This window comes from Sander vitreus, chromosome 17, assembly GCF_031162955.1.
Source record: "Sander vitreus isolate 19-12246 chromosome 17, sanVit1, whole genome shotgun sequence".
Lineage (NCBI taxonomy): Eukaryota > Metazoa > Chordata > Actinopteri > Perciformes > Percidae > Sander > Sander vitreus.
Window position 1 is genome coordinate 8,701,769 of NC_135871.1, and position 21,269 is coordinate 8,723,037.

The 21,269-nt window shown below is 41.7% G+C and overlaps 2 protein-coding genes across 3 annotated transcripts; one reads left to right on the forward strand and one right to left on the reverse strand.

Annotated features, from left to right (window-relative positions):
• The first annotated feature begins 3,186 nt into the window (after window positions 1–3,186).
• pcgf6 (polycomb group ring finger 6) lies at window positions 3,187–11,860 on the forward strand. 2 transcript variants are annotated; one of them, XM_078273435.1, is made up of 11 exons: window positions 3,187–3,639; window positions 3,824–3,923; window positions 4,856–4,952; window positions 5,221–5,276; window positions 5,375–5,434; window positions 5,950–6,067; window positions 7,200–7,227; window positions 7,880–7,943; window positions 8,665–8,763; window positions 10,731–10,817; window positions 10,933–11,860. In XM_078273435.1, the coding sequence occupies exons 1-10, from the start codon at window positions 3,571–3,573 to the stop codon at window positions 10,802–10,804; spliced, it is 765 nt and encodes a 254-aa protein (XP_078129561.1). In that variant the 5' UTR covers window positions 3,187–3,570; the 3' UTR covers window positions 10,805–10,817; window positions 10,933–11,860. The 2 variants fall into 2 exon arrangements, with proteins under 2 accessions (XP_078129561.1, XP_078129560.1); XM_078273434.1 differs by lacking the exon at window positions 7,880–7,943.
• A 1,426-nt stretch (window positions 11,861–13,286) lies between these two features.
• Window positions 13,287–19,965, reverse strand: LOC144532789 (alpha-internexin-like). The gene is made up of 5 exons (XM_078273725.1): window positions 19,681–19,965; window positions 17,943–18,173; window positions 16,899–17,426; window positions 13,594–13,718; window positions 13,287–13,473 (listed from the first exon to the last, which is right to left on the reverse strand). Exons 1-5 carry the CDS (start codon window positions 19,963–19,965, stop codon window positions 13,287–13,289), a joined length of 1,356 nt encoding a protein of 451 aa, XP_078129851.1.
• Window positions 19,966–21,269: the final 1,304 nt, after the last annotated feature.

Here is a 21,269-nt window from a genome sequence, read left to right on the forward strand (position 1 = left end):
TAACATCAGCATGTAAGCATTGTCATCGTAAGCATCGTTGGAATGCTGACATTCGCATTTAGCTTAAAGCACCCATCTGTGAAAATAAACTGCTCCTGGAGATATATCTTGTGCAAGGTTCTGAGAGAAACCAGAATAATACTTGGGACTAAACAACCAAGTCACATTTTCTTGTCTAAGACCAATTCCTATAAGCTGTTTTATGAGGTTGACTTATTATCCCTTCCTATAAATTCCCAGTAATACTACAAAAGACACTTGACTGCAGAGCTGTTTTCACCACTTAAATTAAACCAATAGTGAATTCCCAATTTATCCCACCTAATTCTCAATGGGGCTTCCCACACTTCCACATGGAAGTTTAACTACATTAAAGTGTTGAGAATGTCTGGTCTTTCTGTTGGGTTCTTTATGATGTCACCACAACAAGTAAAGTTATCATGCACGTATGAAGATGCACACACACACACACACACACACACACACACACACACACACACACACACACACACACACACACACACACACTCCACAGAGACAACACAAAGCTATTACACACAGTGAGTAGATGTCTGGAAATTCCCTGTTCAGTCATGACATCAGGGTATTAGCACAAGAACACAAGTGTGTCATGAAAGGTTTCCAAAGATGCAGATCTTACATTATTGACATTGACTAACTGCATGACTCCAAACGCTAAGAGGTGGAAATCCCATTTGACTACCCAAAACACAGCATTACAAATGTGGTAAATTCTAAATTCCCACAGACATCTGTTGGCAGATAGGAAGTAGTAGTCTACACTATATCACAAAGAAATCTCCCAAAAGTAAATATTTAACCACAAGAAGTCCCAGATATGAGTGAGAATTTAGTGTTCTGCACATAAACTGCCTGATTAAATCTAGTGGAGGGAATATTTAGAGGATAAAGAGGAGTATCATGAATTGAGATGACTGATCCATCACTGCAAACATCTCTCATTAAACCTCTTTGCAAGTCAAGTCGAGTCAATTTTATTCACATAGCCCAATAACACAAATTTGCCCCAAGGGGCTTAACAATCTGTACAGCATCCTATGTCCTTAACAGCTCGATTCGGGTCAGGAAAAACTTCTCCACTCACTCTCTTTTTTTGCCACACATGCAGTAAACGTTGGTAATACTTCTGTGGTGTGTTTGATTTAGCTGCTCATACCTGCTGTTGGTCTTCAGACAATGAAGTGCAAAGGTATGAGATGCTACTGCAAAACAGAACAGCCTGCATCATCTTCTCACACACCGGCTGATTCAGTAACACTGTATGCAAAGCAGACAGAGGTGAATGTGTAATGCTGCAGGTGCTAGATAGATTAATATGGGGAGTGAAAAATATGATTCCATCTGAAGACACTGAAAGAGTTCTAGTTCAATAGGTGGACTTAACAGTTTTTTTGGTTTGATGGTCTTCCTCAGATTATCTACAAATGTAGATATGATAAATAGCTGATAAGTGAATGAGCTCACCATCCTAGTTTGTATAGCAGTCATTTAGGAATGTTTTTTTTTTTTTTCATGCTGCTCCATCAGAATGCATGCAAACACATTAGCTATAAAGGATTCTTTGCAAGAAGGGGGAAGTTGTTTTCCTCTAATATTAGGGCTTAAGTGTTCATCTGTCTTTCCAATGTAAATACAAAATGTACACTCAAACATGAAGAATATACTGTCACAACAATATGCCAGCTTAACCATTTCAATTCACAGCACCTATAACCCCTGCATGTAGTTACAGCCTTACATCCATTAAAAACTCAGGTGTCATGGCCATAAATGCAGCAGCAATTCTACTTTTTGGAGCCAATGTCCTGCAAGACATGAGGATGGTTTTCATCAGAAAGGCTTAAATCCAATATAATGACTAAGGATGGAGATTGGTTTCCCATTTTCCCACATACAACATAATGTAAATTGTGTCCCGAAGGAATGTCTGTGCTGCTTAGACATGTTGCTGGGGTTGTCTATTAGGGGATGTCCTGACTCTGGTGGGCATGTCACTGCAACATTTAACACAAAATTCACTGTGACTCTTTCTGCAAGGTTGCCACAGAAAGAAAGAAAGAAAGAAAGAAAGAAAGAAAGAAAGAAAGAAAGAAAGAAAGAAAGAGAAAGAAAGAAAGAAAGAAAGAAAGAAAGAAAGAAAGGGTGCAATTATGGGAAACGCCTCGATGATTGTTTATGGTCCATGCAATGAATGTTTGCAATACATTTTCAAATGCACTAGAAGATTCTTTAACTGACCAAAACACACCATTGGTCCTTCCTTTCCACTGCCATGAAATACATTTTATTTGGTTTATTTACATATAGTGCTGTCCACATTGTTATGGCTGTGTTGAATGCTAAAAGTTGAAAATTAGTTGATGCGTTTTTAGATATTAAATGTTATTATGTTGGGTAAATATTTAACACAAAAAACACTTACTGCAATATTTGCTGTTTACTTCTTTTTTTTTATTTCGTTTTATCTGGAGCTCCAGGCACCTCTCCTGATTCCTGAACAGTTCCCATAACCTCCTCTGGTGGCCAAGTGAGGTCACACCTGGGCACCTCTGAGGTTCATTACCTACACGTCAAAGCAATACCTCTTCATTTTTATACTAACAAAAACAAAAAGAAATTAAAAGAAATGGAAGAAAACCAGAAAAGAATAAACACAGACACGAATACAGGAACAACCAAAAACATATGAATGACTTGTTCGTCAAGAAAAGTGACTTTTTGTAAATATTGCATTGGCCGTAATTACATGCTTCGGGTGCCCCCTGTTGACACAATCAGAATAGAACCTTCATCCTCGTGTATAGCTATCACCGGAAAATACGTAATTGTGTTTTCAAAATAAATGTATCGGATTTATAAATTGTGTGGAATTATTAGAAAAAAGAATGAGTCACTGTATTATTTATGCTGTAGATCTAATTTCAATTCTGTTCCCTCATTCTCTGATTTACACACCGTATGTTTGACTCAATATTGCTATTAAAGTGTTGTGAAATGAACCTGTATTTTTTGCACGGATACAGATTTAATGATAATGTAGGGATGAAGTATACGATAATAGGAGTTTATACCGGTTTAGACAATGTGTTGCTTTTCTGGTCAGGTCACACTTATTCTGAAGGATCTAGGCCGGACGTCGTATTGTTTGTGTCCGCGCGCGAGGGAAGTTGAGTCGCTATCGTGAGTGCAAAGGCGTTGAATAAAGTTAGGAAGTAGCTAGTTTGTGTCGAAGTTTTCTTTTGGGTGATAGCCGCATTGGGGCTTTTAACAGCCAAGTGAGGTCACATTAGCAACTAAACTGTAACTTCAATCTATAAGCGCATGTGTGTTTAATTTTCTGCCCACAATAAGCAAGCTAATGTTAGCCAGCTTACTAAGCGTAGCTAACTTCACTGGCAACTAAAAAAAACGTCGACGTTTAGAGCTAACGTTACCGTTAAATTGTAACGTACTTGGCGTTTTGTTCTCGTACTTAAAGAGAAAGGGGAGGTTTGTTGTAGTGTTGTTAGGAAGCAGCCGTTGTTGGGAATGTCACCTATGTATGGTCGCAGTCATGACTGGTCAACGAACATCTCAGACAGCGACTCAGAGGAAGAGGTAATTAACGTTTCCATTTATTTTCTCACATCTAAGCTCTCTTTTACTTTAACTATTCATAACGAAGATGTCTTCTGTATTTTCTTCCCTTTCTGATAACTGTCAATTATATCCTAACGTTACATCTTAATATTTTAAAGCTGAAACGTTAACCATTGACTATGATTTGCTTACTTTCCCACAGCCCAAGCTCCCTCTCAATCAATTCTACCCATATATCCGCTGTGCACTTTGCTGCGGCTTCCTCATCGATGCCACCACCATCACAGAGTGCCTGCATACATGTGAGTTATAACTGAGGTCTGTTTTAACTCCTGGAGTCCTTAGAGGACTTTGAGAGGATTCAAGTAGTCACGTGAACTGAGTGGTTAATTTTACCATAATGTCTCCCTGACACACATGTCAGATTTAACAAGACCATACTCAAGAGGCCAGCTGATAAACCGTTTTATGAATCAGCCAATAGTAGCTTAACGCTGATATACACTACCGGTCAAAAGTTTGGGGTCACTTAGAAATTTCCATTCCACTCCATTATAGACAGAATACCATCTGAGATCAGTTGCATTGTTTTTTTTAACCAGGGCAGCAGTTTTCACATTACATTATGTGCTTACATAATTGCAAAAGGGTTCTCCTATGTTTTCTCAGTTAGCCTTTTAAAATGATATCAGATTAGTAAACAGAATGTGCCTTTGGAACATTGGATGAATGGTTGCTGATAATGGGCAATGTAGATATTGCATTAAAGATCAGCCACCCACTCAGATCAGCTGGTATTCTGTCTATAATGGAGTGGAATGGAAATTTCGAAGTGACCCCAAACTTTTGACCGGTAGTGTGTCTGTATCAGCAAGCATATGGTGACAAGAGTAAAGAGACATTTGAGTACAGAAATGTATGTTTATATATGTAATAAAACAGTGTCTCCATTACATAGTTTGTCAAGCAAGGATAAGTTTATTTTTAATGCCGGAAAAAAAAACACACTGCAAACTAAATATCTCGGCCTCTCTACTTTAACAAGCAAGTTTAATTCAAATTCTTACCAAATGTGGTTGTGTTTAAAATTCTTTTACGTTGGCTGATATATAGTTATAAGGTCTCAAATATAATTTGTTATATCATCTTTAAAAGTCCATATTAGTGTGGCTACGTTGACGTACATGAGGTCCTGACTGTGTCTTACATTGTGATGTCTTTTGTCTTCTCCAAGTTTGCAAAAGCTGCATCGTGAAGCACTTTTTCTACAGCAACAGGTGTCCTACATGCAGCATTGTAGTCCACCAGACACAACCACTATACAACATCAGGTAGGTCTGTTCATTCTTGATGTATTGGCTGATTCGTATCACCTTCTGTACCTGTTAAATTAATATTTATTTATTTTTATAGTTGAGTTTAAGCTATTCAGAGGGGGAAAGAAGTAATTAAAAGTGTGAGATGCATTCATTTTCATGTATATACAGTTAGTTTATTGTCAAAATGCTTAAGTACTTTTAGTATTGTACACCTGCTGTCACTCAGATCTGTGATGAAGCAGTCAGTGTTAAGCTTCAAACGCTTTACCTCTGTTTTCAGGCCTGATAGACAACTGCAAGATATTGTTTACAAAATGGTTCCCTTCCTAGAGGAGTGTAAGTACTGTATACATACAGTCAGATGTAGTTTAACATAATTTGTGTACATTATCTGTTTTAATTCTGTTGTGAACTTTTTTTGTTTTGTACTACAGTTGAAAGAGTACAAATGTGTAAGTTCTACAAAGAGAGAGGGTTGGACGTGCCAAAACCAGGTAATAGTTCAACCTTAAAAGTTTAAGTAAACAGGCTTGGGGCAAACGTTGGATGATTGCGATCCTCTGTGTGTAATGTCGCACAGTATTTCACTGTTATTCTGTGTTAATAGCTTATTAAAGTACTACATTTAAATTAATTGCGATGCCCACACAGCACACACAATTCACAATTCCCACACAGCAGATAAGCTAACAAATTATAATGAACAACAACAACACATTGAACACACTGTTGGTCATAGAGCTTCTTGGGAACCTGAATGACACTGCCCCATTCTCTTTGGGTCATCGGTAACAAATTGGTCTTCTCTTACTGCAGTGCCCATTTGGCCAATCAGAGTATTTTCGACAACAGTGAAACCCAACCAAACACAATAACGTTTTAGCATACTGTGATCAGTGGTGTCTGCTTGGGAAGACTGAACAAAATAACGAATTCTTTAATTCATTAATTATTATTAATTAACAACAAAGGTCCTTGAAGTTTGAGAGTTTGTCATTTTGCTTTCCAGTGGTGGTCTCTTCTCCGGTTCCTGTTGTGTTGAAGAGGCAGAAGAAGGATAACGTTCCCCAGTCTGTGTTCACCATTCCTCCCGAGCTGGATGTATCTCTGCTGCTGGAGTTTGTTGGGTAAGGATCTAATCAGTTGCATCTATATTGGCTATGGAAGAAACTCAACCTTTTAGACATTATGCATATGTAGATATTATTTAAAGGCCCTACACAAAGAAAATCAAAATGTTTGCAAATGTATTAATCCCTCTTAATTACAATTAACGGTTTCCCTCAGCTTAACGCCATTCTTCATGTCGTTAGTGAGACGCTTTAATTAGTTAATTCGCCAAACCTGGTGTCAGGTTGATGTCGCCTCTGGGGCTATCAGACAGAGTCAAATGGCAGAACATTTGTCTACTTTTGGTTTCTTATTTCTCAGCATGATGTTGAAAATGCATTTGCTTGTGGTGTAAATCATTCTCTAAATTATTAATGGAACCACTGCTGTACTTTAGTCTCTTATTATCAGAGACAATAAAAAAGAGAGGTAACAAGCTCTAGTTCAAAGGATAGTGGATTTGCTTTTGGCCTGTAGACACTCAGGTACACACACTCTCTTGGTGACCATGTCTTCTGCGTTAAAGTGCTCATATTATGCTCATTTTCAGGTTCATAATTGTATTTAGAGGTTGTACCAGAATAGTTTTTTGCTGTACTGCACATTGCTGCAGCTCCTCTTTTCACCCTGTGTGTTGAGCTCTCTGTTTTAGCTACAGAGTGAGGCATCTCACTTCTGTTCCATCTTTGTTGGGAGTCGCACATGCGCAGTAAGTACTGCTAGCTTGTCAGTCGCAGAGTATGAGGGCGTGCCACGCTAGCAGCTAGGCGAGCATTATAACGTGTGTTACAAAGTGACGCACGTTCCTCACGGAAGTAAAGGCTGGACTACAATAGAGCTGTTTGGAGCAGTTTGTGAACAGGGTTTTCTGTTGGAGATGGTAAGTGCCTTTGGGGTGGACTTTGGGCTTTTTCACTTTGTAAACCTATAACATGCACAAAAAAGATATATAACACAATAAAGGAAAGGGGAAAATCCAAAAAGCACAATATGAGCACTTTAAGGAAAAAAGTGGAACCCAGTTTGTAGCAGTACATGAAATGACCCTGTAGTTACATAGACATGCCACAAGATGGTCCCTTAAATTGACTGCTTGCTTAGTTCAAAAAAGTTGTCCTGACTGTATTATGACTCCTGTTTTGTTTTCAGGGCTGAAGAGGGTATCAACAACTATAAGGTAATGATGTAAAATATTTACAATGTGTATTTTGAACCGTTCTTATTAGATTATTATGGTGCACGGTAACAGAAACTAAAGGGGCAAGATGGATAATGACTTAATAAAGGTTGTTCTAAAGGCTCCACCCAGACCTGCTGATCCATTAGGACATCTGTGGTCAAGTTATCCTGTAACTACAGAGCCTGTTGGATATACTGCCAAGAATAGTTTTTACTCAGAGCATTGCATTATGTATTAATTTGAAATGACATTTCTCCAATTTAATACCATATTCTGTATTTGAAGAATTACATTCTTCTGAAAAGTTTTGATCCGGTATGTTCCACCGTGTTTACAATCCTCATAGAGCTGTTTGTTTGCATGTGTGGATGTACGAACATACACTTACCTGAAGGATTATTAGGAACACCATACTACCGTACATGGTGGTCATAAAGGGATGGACATGGTCAGAAACAATGCTCAGGTAGGCTGTGGCATTTAAACAATGCCCAATTGGTACTAAGGGGCCTAAAGTGTGCCAAGAAAACATCCCCAACACCATTACACCACCACCACCAGCCTGCCCAGTGGTAACAAGGCATGACGGATCCATGTTCTCATTCTGTTTACGCCAAATTCTGACTCTACCATCTGAATGTCTCAACAGAAATCAAAAAACGAGACTCATCAGACCAGGCAACACTTTTCCAGTCTTCAACTGTCCAATTTTGGTGAGCTCGTGCAAATTGTAGCCTCATTTTCCTATTTTTAGTGGAGATGAGTGGTACCCGGTGGGGTCTTCTGCTGGTGTAGCCCATCTGCCTCAAGGTTGTGCGTGTTGTGGCTTCACAAATGCTTTGCTGCATACCTCGGTTGTAACGTGGTTATTTGAGTCAAAGTTGATCTATCAGCTTGAATCAGTCGGCCCATTCTCCTCTGACCTCTAGCGTCAACGAGGTATTTTCGCCCCCCAGGACTGCAGCATACTGGATGTTTTTCCTTTTTCAGACCATTCTTTGTAAACCCTAGAAATGGTTGTGCGTGAAAATCTCAGTAACTGAGCAGATTGTTAAATACTCAGACCAGACGGTCTGGCACCAACAAACCATGCCACGCTAAAAGTTGCTTAGATCACCTTACTTTCCCATTCTGACATTCAGTTTGGAGTTCAGGAGATTGTCTTGACCAGGACCACACCCCTAAATGCATTGAAGCAGCTGCCATGTGATTGGTTGATTAGATAATTGCATTAACAAGAAATTTAACAGGTGTTCCTAATAATCCTTTAGGTGAGTGTATGTGTATGCTTATGTATATGTGTATGTATACACTTTTTTTACACAATACAAATGTATCTGTACATGGTAGTCAAATGTTTGTTTACCTTGTTCAGCTCTGTTGTACTTTGTTGGCCAATCATTTTTAGATTTTGAACACCCTGTCCCTGTTTAGCCATTAGAGAGGCGGTACGTTCGTGTGTCGGGCGAGGCCACTGTCCGCCACGTGGAGCTGTTTATCAGGAGGAAGATGGAGCTGAGCTCTACCTGCCAGGTGAGTGGGCCAGCAGAGCATGTGATTTGCTGCAGTGACACGCCGAGTGAAATTGGAGCGGGAGATCAGGCGCCTGTGCTCCGTCGAAAATCCTCCCTCTCCCCTCACATGGTCTGTCTGCCAGGCTTACAGTTAATGAGTTCACAAACTGACATGACCACGTTCTTGATCCCGATTGTCACTTTAGACAGACTTTGAACAGGACAGCAAAGGAAGTCGGCATTACAGCATGGTGTAGGTGTGAACAGGGTGATGCTGGTGTATTTAAGTGAGTGGGTGCCTCTACGTATTAGAAAACGGCTATTTCGTAATTGCCAATAGTGTTTTTAAACTGGTGTGCAGCCAGCAAGCACGTGTGGCCTAACTACATTAACGTACACTAATGTCCACACTTAAGGGCAGCACACACCCGTGGCGTATGATGCGTATCAAAACAACCGTGTCAGTCTACGTGTCAAATGACGGGCTGCTGCATTACCCAGCTGGTGTGTGCTGTACGTAAACAGTTTTTTGTTTTACAATAGATTTTTACAGTTTGTAATAGTTGTACAAGGTATTTGGAAAGATTAGTGTAACCTTGTCCCAATACCTAACATGGAATCAATCTTATGGTTATTTATAAGTCACATGCCTAATTGATGGTCTAAGAAGAGAAGTGGAATTTAACTTTTATCTGATATGAGCCAGGTCTCTGGGTGTAAACTAATGCTTTTCCTTGATGCCTCACCACAGCCAATCACCATCACGTTTGCATTTGGCCACATAAGCATGCTGCATGTTTATTGGCTCACTGACATTGACGAGATTAACCCCTTAGGTATCGAAATTTGGCACCGAACGACAAGTCATTTGTTGATAATCGATGGTATCGAGGCAATTCGGACGGTACCTAAAAAAAGTACAGAACTCCATACCAAGCCATACTGATGACTATTTGATGTAATTCAGCACATTCTATCTCTTTGTTGGACTCATGTCCAGAGCAACAAGCAGTGCATTGAGGAATGCACATGTGTACACCGGGGAGTACAAGCAGAGCCCAACATAGAAGGGTCAACTGCTCAGGTCATAACTCAGCCGGGTGTCTACAGTATATCTAAAGCACAACAGACACTCCCTAACAACCTTAATCAGATTATAATCACCTAATTAGTGAATTGATACCACGTGTGTCTCAGAGTGGACATGCTGTAAGAGAAGGCTCGTGATTGTTATCAGTGTTACAATCAGGAGTGTCCTCCTTTCCTCAGAGCACAGACAAACAGAGATGTGTGGTCAGTTGGACAGTGTTCAGGTGTTGGTGTATTTAGTAACACGTGGATGAGGATTAGCATCTTACATTGATTTCCTGGCCTCAGTGCTGCACCCTGGCCTGTCTGGACAAACGTGGAGCGGACAGAGAAAGACTGACATAAGGTCACTGTCCGGTGAAACACAGGTCTGAACAGTTGTATAACTCTCACCTTTAAACTCTAACACCCTTTTAGAATCATTTGAATGGACTAGTTAATCTTGAAGTTTTAGTCTACCCCATCATCTCCTCCCAGTTTATCATCAAAATCCAAGGCATCTCCTGTATGTTCAGTGTTTTCGTCACTTAAATTTTTCCCTGCATTTGTGATGTGGCACTGGGTACAGTAGATTGTTTGTTTAGTTTGGTCAAAACCAAAACATTTCTAATGTGACGCCCTAATAATTTGTCCCTCCAGAATGTTGAAGATTTTTGTGCAGGGCTGACCTGAATGCCTTGAAACCATGTGGCAAAATAATTAAAGCACACACACACACACACACACACACACACACACACACACACACACTGATCCGACTGACATTTGCGTTCTCGCATACAGTTTTGCCAGGTAATGTCTACGTAGATCATTTTAAGGTTTGCTGTGCGTGTGTGAAAATGGCTTCTGATTGAATCTCTGCTGCTGTGGTCTGAAGTGTTTCTGTGTGTCCTGCAGGTGGATGTGGTTTGTGGAGATCACCTCCTAGATCACTTCCAGTCCCTCAAAGACATACAGAACTCTGTGGGTGAAGAGGCACTACAGGTAAGCACCGCAAAGACACACAGTAGGAACAAACAATTTTAATAATGGGAAATTTTATACAAGGCCAGGAATACGTTTGAGTGATTCTTTTGGTGCCGTTTCTATTTTGCTCCAGGATGGGCTGTTGGTGCTGCACTTTGGCCTGGTCCTGCCCTCCCAGTCTTGAGCACGAGAGGTGGATGTAGTTCATCCCTGAGGAGATGAATTTGTTTCTGATCATATGACTCTTGTCATCATGTGAAGTAAAGTTTCTACATTGGCATAAGTACTCTACAACTGTCGTGGACGTGTTAGGATTGTCACTATCTGATAAAACTTCCTTAAATGTAACAAAAGAGTAGCAGGTGGCAGGCGAAACATTTCATGTGTAACAGAAAGTCCAAGAACTTTACACTTTCTTTCTTCGTTGAACAATCTGAAATGTATCTTGTATTCAGGACAACCCACGTGTATGCTATAATTGGCTGGACACAGGTGACATACAGCATACAAAATACATTTTATCTGATGAATGGAAATGACACGTTCCTAGTCCTACTGCCAAGGTATCTTTACACATTGTGCTTTCACTGCAAGACTCGGACTGTGGCTGTGTCTAAAACTGGACCACTAACCAGTGTCAGGGGGTCTGGAACCTTTCAACAGTCTGTGAAGATAATACGATGTGTTGACTAAAAAGCTGCGTCAGTCTAGTTTACCTATCGTTTCGGAAACCAGGGGCCGGTATCATGTGATTTAAAGGGTTTGAAACCAAAGGACTACCACTACCAAAGGTGGGTGGGGGTGGGGGTGGGGGTGGTGTTGCACCTGCGTGTGCGTGTGTGTCTGTGTGTTTTTAATTTAAGGGCTTTTGTATAGCTATATGCTAAGCTATATGTCAGCTGATGTAAATTGATGTTTGACTTCATTAAATCTGTTTTCAGTATAACTCACCAGAACACAACAGTTATTTATAGGGAGTTTGTATAGTTTTTGATGGGCTTTGTTAACAATAACTTTCCTACTTGTTTTTGTCATAATTAATAAATAACTGCACTGGGGAATGTTTCTCAATTCATTGTTTCCTCTTTTGTATTCATGTTGTATTTAAGATCTTTAATACCAGTTCCCATAGACCTCAACTGTGAATAAAGTGTTCATGGGGAAAAAAAATATGTCAATGTATAACTTCCACCAGTGTCCACTAGCATTTGTTATGTGGTTGTTTAATATCTTGCTACACTAAATTAATTCCTCATTCAAAGGCCAAATAATGTTCCGTTTCTTCTACCATTCAGTATATGATGTTAGTGACCTGCAAATCCTATACAGAAGTCACGAAAACAGTAGAATTATGACTGAAATCAAAAAAATTGCTAATTAATATTGAGCTGAGGCTCTTTCCTGGTGTTGCTTGAGCTAATGGAGGTTGACGTCTAAGTGGATGCGGCCTTAAATGAACACACTCCTGTGTTTTTGAAAACGCTGACTTGCAGGTGAAAGCAGAGGAAACAGTTGTTGAGTCAATTTGTCATTTTATTCATTGCGTTATTCAGTGCAACTAAACCAACAGTGAGTGGTTTTCCACTAGGTGTATACATTGACACTGCAGCCAGGTGAGATATGGACTACCAGTTGGACTGCATATTCTGAATGTTTTTCACAGCTAATGCATTATGTACATCGTAATAAACCATGTTAACCAACCTTTGTAATGTCGTATGATACAACCAAACACAATGCAAAACACTGTTGTCCTCCATACACCCTACAGTGCTTTAATAAGTATACAGTGACTGTTATACACTTTGAACCTTACCTCTCACGTTAAAGCTCAAACTTAGAACATCAAATTTAACAGCTGATATAGTCTTGACTAACTTCATAGCACAAGTTCATTGAAAAGATGCTGCAACAACAGAAGTGGAACTACACAAACATTTGGTGTCTTTCTTTTAAGAAATGAAGTCTATCTGAGCAATCCAGACAGGTTTCAGTTCAATCTCACACAGCAGCAAAATGAGAATCCATCCCCAGGACATTCAATACCTGGTCAAGTTTTTTTTATTATTTATATTTGCAACATGTTTATTTCCTCTAGGGACGTACAGTGCATTTGTTCTAGATTTTTAGGTCATTTTCCTTTGGTAATAAGTGTTGAACGTTTGCTTTGGCCCCCTCCGAAAAGCTTTTAGTTGCTTGTTTGGGGATCCCCATTTCACGTGGCCTACATATGATCATTGTACCTTCTGAAATTGTAATTTAATGATACAATGATGACGTGTGAAATAAACAAAACAAAGCTTAGATGAGTCCAAAGATCATCTAAATGCTGAGGAAAAACGTCCAATGTTGTATTTATTAGAAGAATGTTTCAGCTACAAGATGTGTGTAATCACCTAGCTCTAATTCCAAAACGTCTTAGTGTTGCACTTAACAAATACAGTATGTGACTATGAACTCACTATAGATTTCCCTGCCTGTCTTCCTTCAGTTGTTGGAGTTGATGTCTGCTTCATCTTTATCCTCACTGCTCTCCTTGAAGCTTTCCTTGGTGGCCCCGTCTTTCTCCCTCTGGCTGCTCCTGGACGCTGTCGCTCGAGGCTGGTAGCTGTAGCTGGCAGCACCAAAGGATATCCCTGAGTTAAAGTGAGTCTCCTCCCCCTCCAGCAGTTTCCTCATAGGACCAAAGGAAACAAATGTCAAACTTAATACCTCACAATGCTTAAATAATTGATTAAAAAGTCTACTGGTCAAGAGATATTTTGTTCTGTTTGCTCTTTAATGCAATGAACACCTGTAGGCAGCTATCTCTATATCCAGGGCCATCTTGACATTGAGCAGGTCTTGATACTCTCTCAGGTGCTGGGCCATCTCACCCTTCATGTTCCTCAGCTCAGTATCCAGGTGGCCAATAGTGTCCTGTGGCATTGGAAATAAAAAAGGAGGGAGATTATCCGTAGTGTCTAACTAAATTCACGTACTTAGCATGTACTATATAGACTGTTTTTAATCCACTGTGATAGGCTTTTCTGTGTTATAACTGTTCCCTGGCCATTGTTCCCTTAAAGGAATACCTTTTGGGCTTAGCTGTACCTTATCTAAGAAGCCAGTGAAAGCAGATGGCCTTCCTGTGTCTGATTTAGCAGGTCAGAGGATAATCTAATAGACACACAGGGTCAATTCCCTAAGAACACTTTCAGTCAGTGTCACAGTTACACAGGCTTGTTAACGTGACTACCACACACGAAAGGTCATGTTCTCACTTCAGACCTTGAACCTGAATTAGACGATATTGACACTCAGGGCCCTATCATGCACCCGGCACAGCATGGTGCAAAGCCCGACGCAAGTGTCTTTGCTAGTTTAAGACAGACGCAGTTGTCAGTTTCCCGTCCAGTGCCCGCGTCGTTTAAATAGCAAATGCACCTGCACCCATCTTTGCGCCCATGGGCGTGCTGGTCTTACAGGGAGGTGTGTTCAGGTGCATTCTTGGCGTTTTGCTATCTTGAGGTAACCTGGTTGACACCAGACCCTTCTCAGTTGTAACTTAAAGTGGGTCGCCAACGGACGACGCTCAAATGCCTCTGGGTGCATTGGATAGTCCTTCAACCAATCAGACCAATGATCCAGGTGACGTAGCAGCGACAGCGGCATCAACGGGTTGCTGCACTTCGGTAGCCGTCATGTTGAACGTAAACAAAAAGCTGCTTGCCGTCGCTGCATTATGGTCATCGTGTAAAGCCCAACTCAACGGTTGTGATTGGTGCCTCGATTTGGAAAAATTGGAAATGGGCTTGAATGGACTCTTGGCCAGACGGACTTGCAGAGCAAATCTCAAATTCGCCGGAAGTTCGTCAGGGTTTTCCCAGGCTAATCTAGAGGCAAAGGGAAGTGATCGCGCCATTGTCCAACAAAAACCTGGGCTAAAGTCAATAGTGCAGCATTTCATTGTTATTTTACAACGTTAATTTAGCTTTTATCAAAGAATTTTCTGTTAGAAGCCAAACTTGGGCATAGGGACCTAAGAGGTTGGCATAAGAATGACATTCAGAGAGCGTATGAGTGAATGTTTTAAATTGTAAGATAGTCCGTATGCTCCTCGCCTCGACCCAGTCCTTGACATATAAAGGTTGGGGCTTTATATGTGTAAAGCAGTTACACACCGGGCCGATAATCGGCCATTGGACAGTCTGGCGAGGTCAGTGACTCAAGTCTGTTCGGTGTGTTCCGTGCCGTCATCCGTTGGAGGAGCTATGGGCCTTCATTTTCGCCGACCTGACATGTTCAGTCGGAGACAGGGCAGTCGGGACCAAGGGGGTAAGCGTCTCCTCACAACCCGAACCTCCTATGGCGCCATTTTGATGCTAATAAGCCATCACCTCCCGTTAGCATTCCATTGACTGCCATTCATTTTGACGTCACTTTGACAGCGAATAACTTTACATCTGAAGCATTTAAGGACTTTATTTGTCCATTGTTTATTTCTAAAGAAACACGACAATGTATAAAAGGCTCCATTACCTTGTACCTCACGTTATGGCTCCGTAGCAGACGTTTTTATAAAAATAGGCTAACGATTGTGTCATAACCACGGGACTTACTGTCGCACAGTAGAGGAATTACCGTATAGTACAGGAGAAGCTCGCAGGCAGTTTCGACTTACATTAGCTGTTTTAGTTTAATTACTAATGTTAACTAGCATTTTAGTTAGCAATAATTAGCCTGTGCCCATGTTATCTCCTTACATATACCTACGCTCTCCGTCTCTGTAAGATTGGGAATGATTGAGATTTCTCTTGGCACAGCTACCAGAAGACTTATGCCGCGTTATACCGCTCCGGCTTCCGAGTTCCAAGGTAAATAAAACGCGGCATTACAACTTTCAGACAGGTTGCTCACGTCACATTTACGTCGTCTCGCTCAGTTGGAGGCTGCGCAGTAACGCTCGGCGCTCACCGGAAAAGTGCTTCTAATGGCTGTCACTGGTCTCCGTCAAGAGCAACAGGATCTGTTGGTCCATTCTTATATACTGTCTATGGTTGGGACTCACCCGGAAATGGCAAGCGGGATGAGCGTGACTAAGCTTCTCAAAATCTGACGAAAATCTTTTAAACTGACCTTTGTCAATCTGAAATGAAGACAGATTCAGCAACTGCATGGCCTATTTCTCGCTAAAAATGTTTTCAGAAACACATTTCGGTGAACTATTTTAGTACAATATGAGATCGTATTCTGAATGAGTCGCCAGTAATGGCCGTTCGAAAAATCCAAAATCCGGAAGCAGCAGTCGGTTTTCATTTTTTGGGAGACAATACAGATTAGCGCCGCCTGCTGTTATGGAGACGTATTAGTCTCGTCGCTTTGGTGTGTTCCGAGGCTCTTTTTTGACCAACTCGGGGAGACTGATCAGTCCAACTGCCTTTTCTGTCAACGGTCGGCCGTCTGGTTGGTGTGTAACTGCCTTTAGCTAACAGCTTTACTCAAGCTGCGACATATTTATGAGGAACTTGAGCCTGAGATCTGCTCCCTTCCAATCCTATTATTCCAGAGTTAATGACCTCCATGCAGACTGTGCCAGCAGTGCTTCTGCAGGTGACTGGGTATTTTATTTCCTAGCACATTTTAATAGTGTATCTTTTACTGTTACAATGCCTGCTCCAAAAACTGCATGGAATTAGTTTCAGTTTTGCCTTCATCTGCAGGCCCATACATACATTACTACATCACTTTTTTTGTAGATAGTTTTATGCTATACATATTATTTCAATGGTAAACATTCTGTCATAGCAACTTTGTGTACTCTAAGATTTTGGTGTATTTGTACATAATATCCTTATTTTGTGTTATGCTTGTCTAAAATGTTAAATATTAAAGGGTTACTTCGCCTAAACTATTGGTTATATATGTAAAATGTCTTATTTGCCCATGGAACTAATTTTTATCAAAGAAATAGTCCATAAAGAAAAATAAAGTTTTCAGTGCACCCAAATGAAATTTACCTCCATTGTATTGGGGTGGAGTCAGAAATCTCTAAACCTGGATAACTAAAACTACTAACTGCATGGCCAGAGACCAGAAGAGGTAAATGAGAAAATCTGCCTGCATGGCTGTGACTTCAGCGTTGTGTGCATCCTCCATCTCTGTGATCTGCCTCTCCAAAGACTCGTTGGCGCTCCTCAGGGACTCTATCTCAATCGTCTTGGACTGCAGCTGCCTCCTGAACTCACTGATCTCCTCCCTGCTAGCCCGCATGGCCTCGTTGGTCCTGGCGGCCTGCTCGCTGAGGCTGGCAAACTTGCTCTTGTACCACTCCTCGGCAGACTGCAGGTTTTTGGAGGCGATGGACTCGTACTGGTTGCGGATCTCCTTCAGAGCCGAGGTGAGGTCCGGTTTGGCAGGTTCGAGCTCCACGGAGACATGCTGGTCCTCCATCATGCTGCTCAGCTCCTGGATTTCCTCATCATGCACTTTCCTCAGGAAGGAGATTTCATCCATCAGTGACTCCACACGGCGCTCCAGGTCCAGGCGAACGGCTGTGGCATCATCCACATCCTTCCGGAAGGACCTCAAGGTCTGCTCAGCTTCCTCCCGTACCTTCACCTCCTCATCATACTTCACACTGAGCTTCTGAAGTGAGACATGAGAGGAGAGTTCAGACATGAGAGGATGGGAGGGATGTTGGATGACACAAAGAGAAAGATGATGGTGAAGATGAAATAATGACTGATTTCTACATGGATAATGGGCTTTGCAGCAGTAAATACTAATAGGATACAGGATATATAAAAACAGAGTAGAAAAAAGGGGTCAGGCTGGGGCCACATGCGATTTTAGGTGTACCAAATAAATTAAGCAAAAGTGTTACATACTACCAACCCTCCATAGGTTGGGTTCTATAAAAGTCTAACAATACACATGTAATAATATACTCAATTCAGTGTTGACCTACATTTTATTCATCACTGCACATAAATAATATCCCCCCTTTTGGTAATAAAGATGGGGTTAAAAATATTTGCCACAGTTAGGGGGCCAGAGGGGGAATCAAGGCTTAATATTAAAGGAGCAGTGATCACCCTTGCCCCTCCCTAGAACCGCCCCTGTACGTTCTCCTTATCCTAATACCAGCCAATGGTTTTTTACCTGCAGCTCGTCCTCCATGTTGTTCCTCTCGATCAGGATGCGGTTTTTGTCCCGGCTCAGCTCATCCACCTGCGAGCGCAGTTCTATCAGCTCCTGCTGGTAGAGATGAGCCACACGGGACGGCTCGCCCTGCTTCTGCCGTAGTGACACCAGCTCCATCTCTAACACCTTATTCTGCTGCTCCAGGTGCCGCACTTTATCAATGAACACGGCGAAGCGGTCGTTCAGACCCTATGCAACAGGATAAACCTTTGTTTATCATCACACACAATCCTCCATAGAGTTGGAACACCAGACAGGCAGCAGACCACTTGATTCATTTAACCTTAAACTTGCTGTAAAAGGTCCTGCATCTAATATCATTTACCATCCAAACTTTAAAATCCAGTTATTTTAATAGCTTATACTTTTGAACACAATGTGAATTTATTCATAACTGACAATGTGTTAAAGGTGCAATAGACAAGCTGAAAGTTGCATTTATTTTTCAACTTTGGGACAGCAGAACAATCTCGAAACACAACTTTGACATAAAACCGCCTTAAAAAGTCATTATGGCTAACGTCTATGGGAAAATAAACCTACTTCTCACTTGATTTATTACCTTGACTAGTTTATGGTCTCAATTGCTAGTGTCAAGTCTTCTTCAACACAGCATGATGTTCGTTTGTAGTAAATTATGGTCCCATTTGTTTTAAAATAGACGGTAAAGCAGGGCATGTTTCAGGGCATCATCAGCTGGTAACTTAAAGGAAAGTCTGCCAATTTTCTGTGTCCTACTGCTGTACATGCAGATGAATGGCGCCAGTACCCGAAGGTCTGTGTTTACCAGCCGCGTCAGCCATGTGAAAAACTGCAACTTTCCCTCTCAATTGTTTAGCTTAGTGCAGCGCCGTTGAAACCATTGATGACACTGGCTTAGCAGTGTCATCTTCCCCTGCTCGGCCCTCTTGTCCAAAATACCAAAATGGTGACAGTCAAAATGTAAACTGCTGGCTTTCGAAAAGGCAGTCCATAAACCAATGGGTTAAGTCACTGATGCTAAATCCATTATTTTTTACAATCTCTGATTACTAACAACATTAATGATGGCTCTGTTCTATTTAAGTGGCCCTGTAAGCCATGATTGTGAGTGAGCCAACGTGTACAGTACAAGGACCCTGAAACTATAGAAGCTATCTGGAACTCAGCCGTTATTCGTTTTATTGTTTACACCCGTTAATATATGCACTAAAACGTGTCTGGATACGATCTTTGAGTGGTAGAAGGGCCAGGCCACCTTTTGCAAGATTTGAAAATGATTGTTGCTTTCATCATGTTAAAAACAATGAACTGTTTGCAGTTAAGGGCTTCATAAAAATCTGAATGAGGTCATTCTGACAGAGGAGCGTTTTTTTTCTTCATCTAAACTGATTTAGTCCTACTCAGATACTCAATGACACTAGCAGTGACGGAGTGGGATCAAAAAACGGCCGTGGCATTTGCAACACACCGGCCCAGTACAATCTAGAATATTTGTATGCATAAAATAACCAAATAAAAATGAACCGACATATTATCAGTAGTGGCCCATAGGGGTCAATAGGTGGGCGGCCCTTCTGACATTTGCTCAAATTCCAGATGGCCAGTCCGTCACTGTACACTAGAATTGGAAGTGAATTAGTCAGAAATGTTGGACCGGATTAGCTGTGAGAAGTGTTACAAGAGTTACTCATTTGTTTCAACCCGTCACACATACCTGCAGCTGCTCCTTCTCGTTAGTTCTAATAACTTTGAATTCATTGTTGACCACGGAGGTCTGGGTCAAGTCAAGGGAGTGTACCGGAGAATAAGAGGTGGAGCGGCCGATCCGTCTGTACAGGCTCAGGGAGGACCCGCTGTTGCGGGAGCCAGCCATGGACCTGGGCCCCGGGGAGCCCCGGTGAGAGGCGCTGCCCATGCGAGAGGAGGACACGGGGAACTTGGGAGAATCCCCAAAAATCTTCCGGTAGGACGACGATGTGTACCGGTCTCCGTGACTCATCTTTGCTGAAGTCAGAGATAAAACTAAGGGGCTTAAAGAGCTTTGCAGGAGTTTATAGACTGAAGGCTTCAGGTGGAGCGAACCATTTTACACATGACGGTACACGACTGTGTAGCCTAACATTTGTGCAGTGGAGAAAAATGTTGAATGTGGTTTTGTAAGTTAAAGTGATAAAAGCACACACCGGTGTGGCCTAATTATGTTTGTTAAAGATGCCATACATTCCTCAAGATCATTTCGCGTGATTTCAGTGATGGAACCGTCCACGGAGGACATCGCCACTACAAATGTGATTCCCAATTAGCTGTGTTCCCTCCAACATTTCTCTGAAAAAATGGAAATACTCGAGTAGAGCAAAAATACATCAAACTCACAGCCTACTTCAGTACAGTTGTTGAGCAAATGTAGCGTGCTGTCCCTCACTGCACACAGGACAATCATGACAACAAGCAGAAGCACAGAGACAGTGCTGTACTGTGATGCTGTGTGTCTGTTAGACATGGAGACATAACACAATATTTCTGTTTATTTAGTTGCATTGTTTGTTTGAATGAGACAGCTGAAATGACAATTATAAATGGAAACCTGAGTTTCAAAAAAGCGGAGAATGAATGGGTGTGATGATGTCATTGCTCCTCTCGTCCAGGTGGAGGTGGTGGAGGACAAACAAACACAACTGGTTTCTGAAGGTTTCCATGGGAACAAGGAAATAAAGAAGCTGCTGTAACATACTGTAACGTTGTTGTTGAGCGTGTGTGTTATCCCAGCTGTGTGTTGAACAGTAGAGAGAGTGTAAAAAGACTGGGTCCCGCTGTATTACTCAGGCTGCACTACAGCGTCTATTCACAGGCGCGATCCCACTACTGAGCGGCACGGGGGCTTTGGCCTGCTCCGTCTCCGGCCTGGGCCGGTGCACCCCTCCTTAGACGACCTGGTGGTCCCGGGCTCCCCCAGGAGAACCATATCGATACCGAACTTAGTGCGGACACCCGATCGGCATAGTCCGCTGTAGCTCAGAACTCCTGAGCTCAAACGATCCGCCAGCCTCAGCCTCCCGGTAACTTGGATTACAGGCGCGCGCCACCGCACCCGGCGAGAGAGCGCCTCATTCATAGAGGTTTTGGGATTTACAAACGTGACGTCATCATAGAGCACGCTCCAGCTGCATCTAGTGTCGAAAATAAAGAATGCAGCTGCAGAGTTGAAGGCTGATCAGCATCTGTAAAACTCACTGATAAAAGATCAATAGGCTTACTTTAGCTTTAAAAAGCGTACAGGCTATATGAGTCTTCTTTTCTGTTGTC

Bases quoted from the DNA above. Each gene is read 5' to 3' on its own strand.
- LOC144532789 (XM_078273725.1), bottom strand. From the start codon at position 19,965: ATGAGTCACGGAGACCGGTACACATCGTCGTCCTACCGGAAGATTTTT. The intron at 18,174-19,680 runs GTATGTGTGACG...CCTGTTGCATAG, and splicing joins ACGAGAAGGAGCAGCTGCAG to GGTCTGAACGACCGCTTCGC. The intron at 17,427-17,942 runs GTAAAAAACCAT...GTCTCACTTCAG, and splicing joins ACATGGAGGACGAGCTGCAG to AAGCTCAGTGTGAAGTATGA.
- pcgf6 (XM_078273435.1), top strand. From the start codon at position 3,571: ATGTCACCTATGTATGGTCGCAGTCATGACTGGTCAACGAACATCTCA. The intron at 5,277-5,374 runs GTAAGTACTGTA...TTTGTACTACAG, and splicing joins GGTTCCCTTCCTAGAGGAGT to TTGAAAGAGTACAAATGTGT. The intron at 8,764-10,730 runs GTGAGTGGGCCA...TGTGTCCTGCAG, and splicing joins AGCTGAGCTCTACCTGCCAG to GTGGATGTGGTTTGTGGAGA.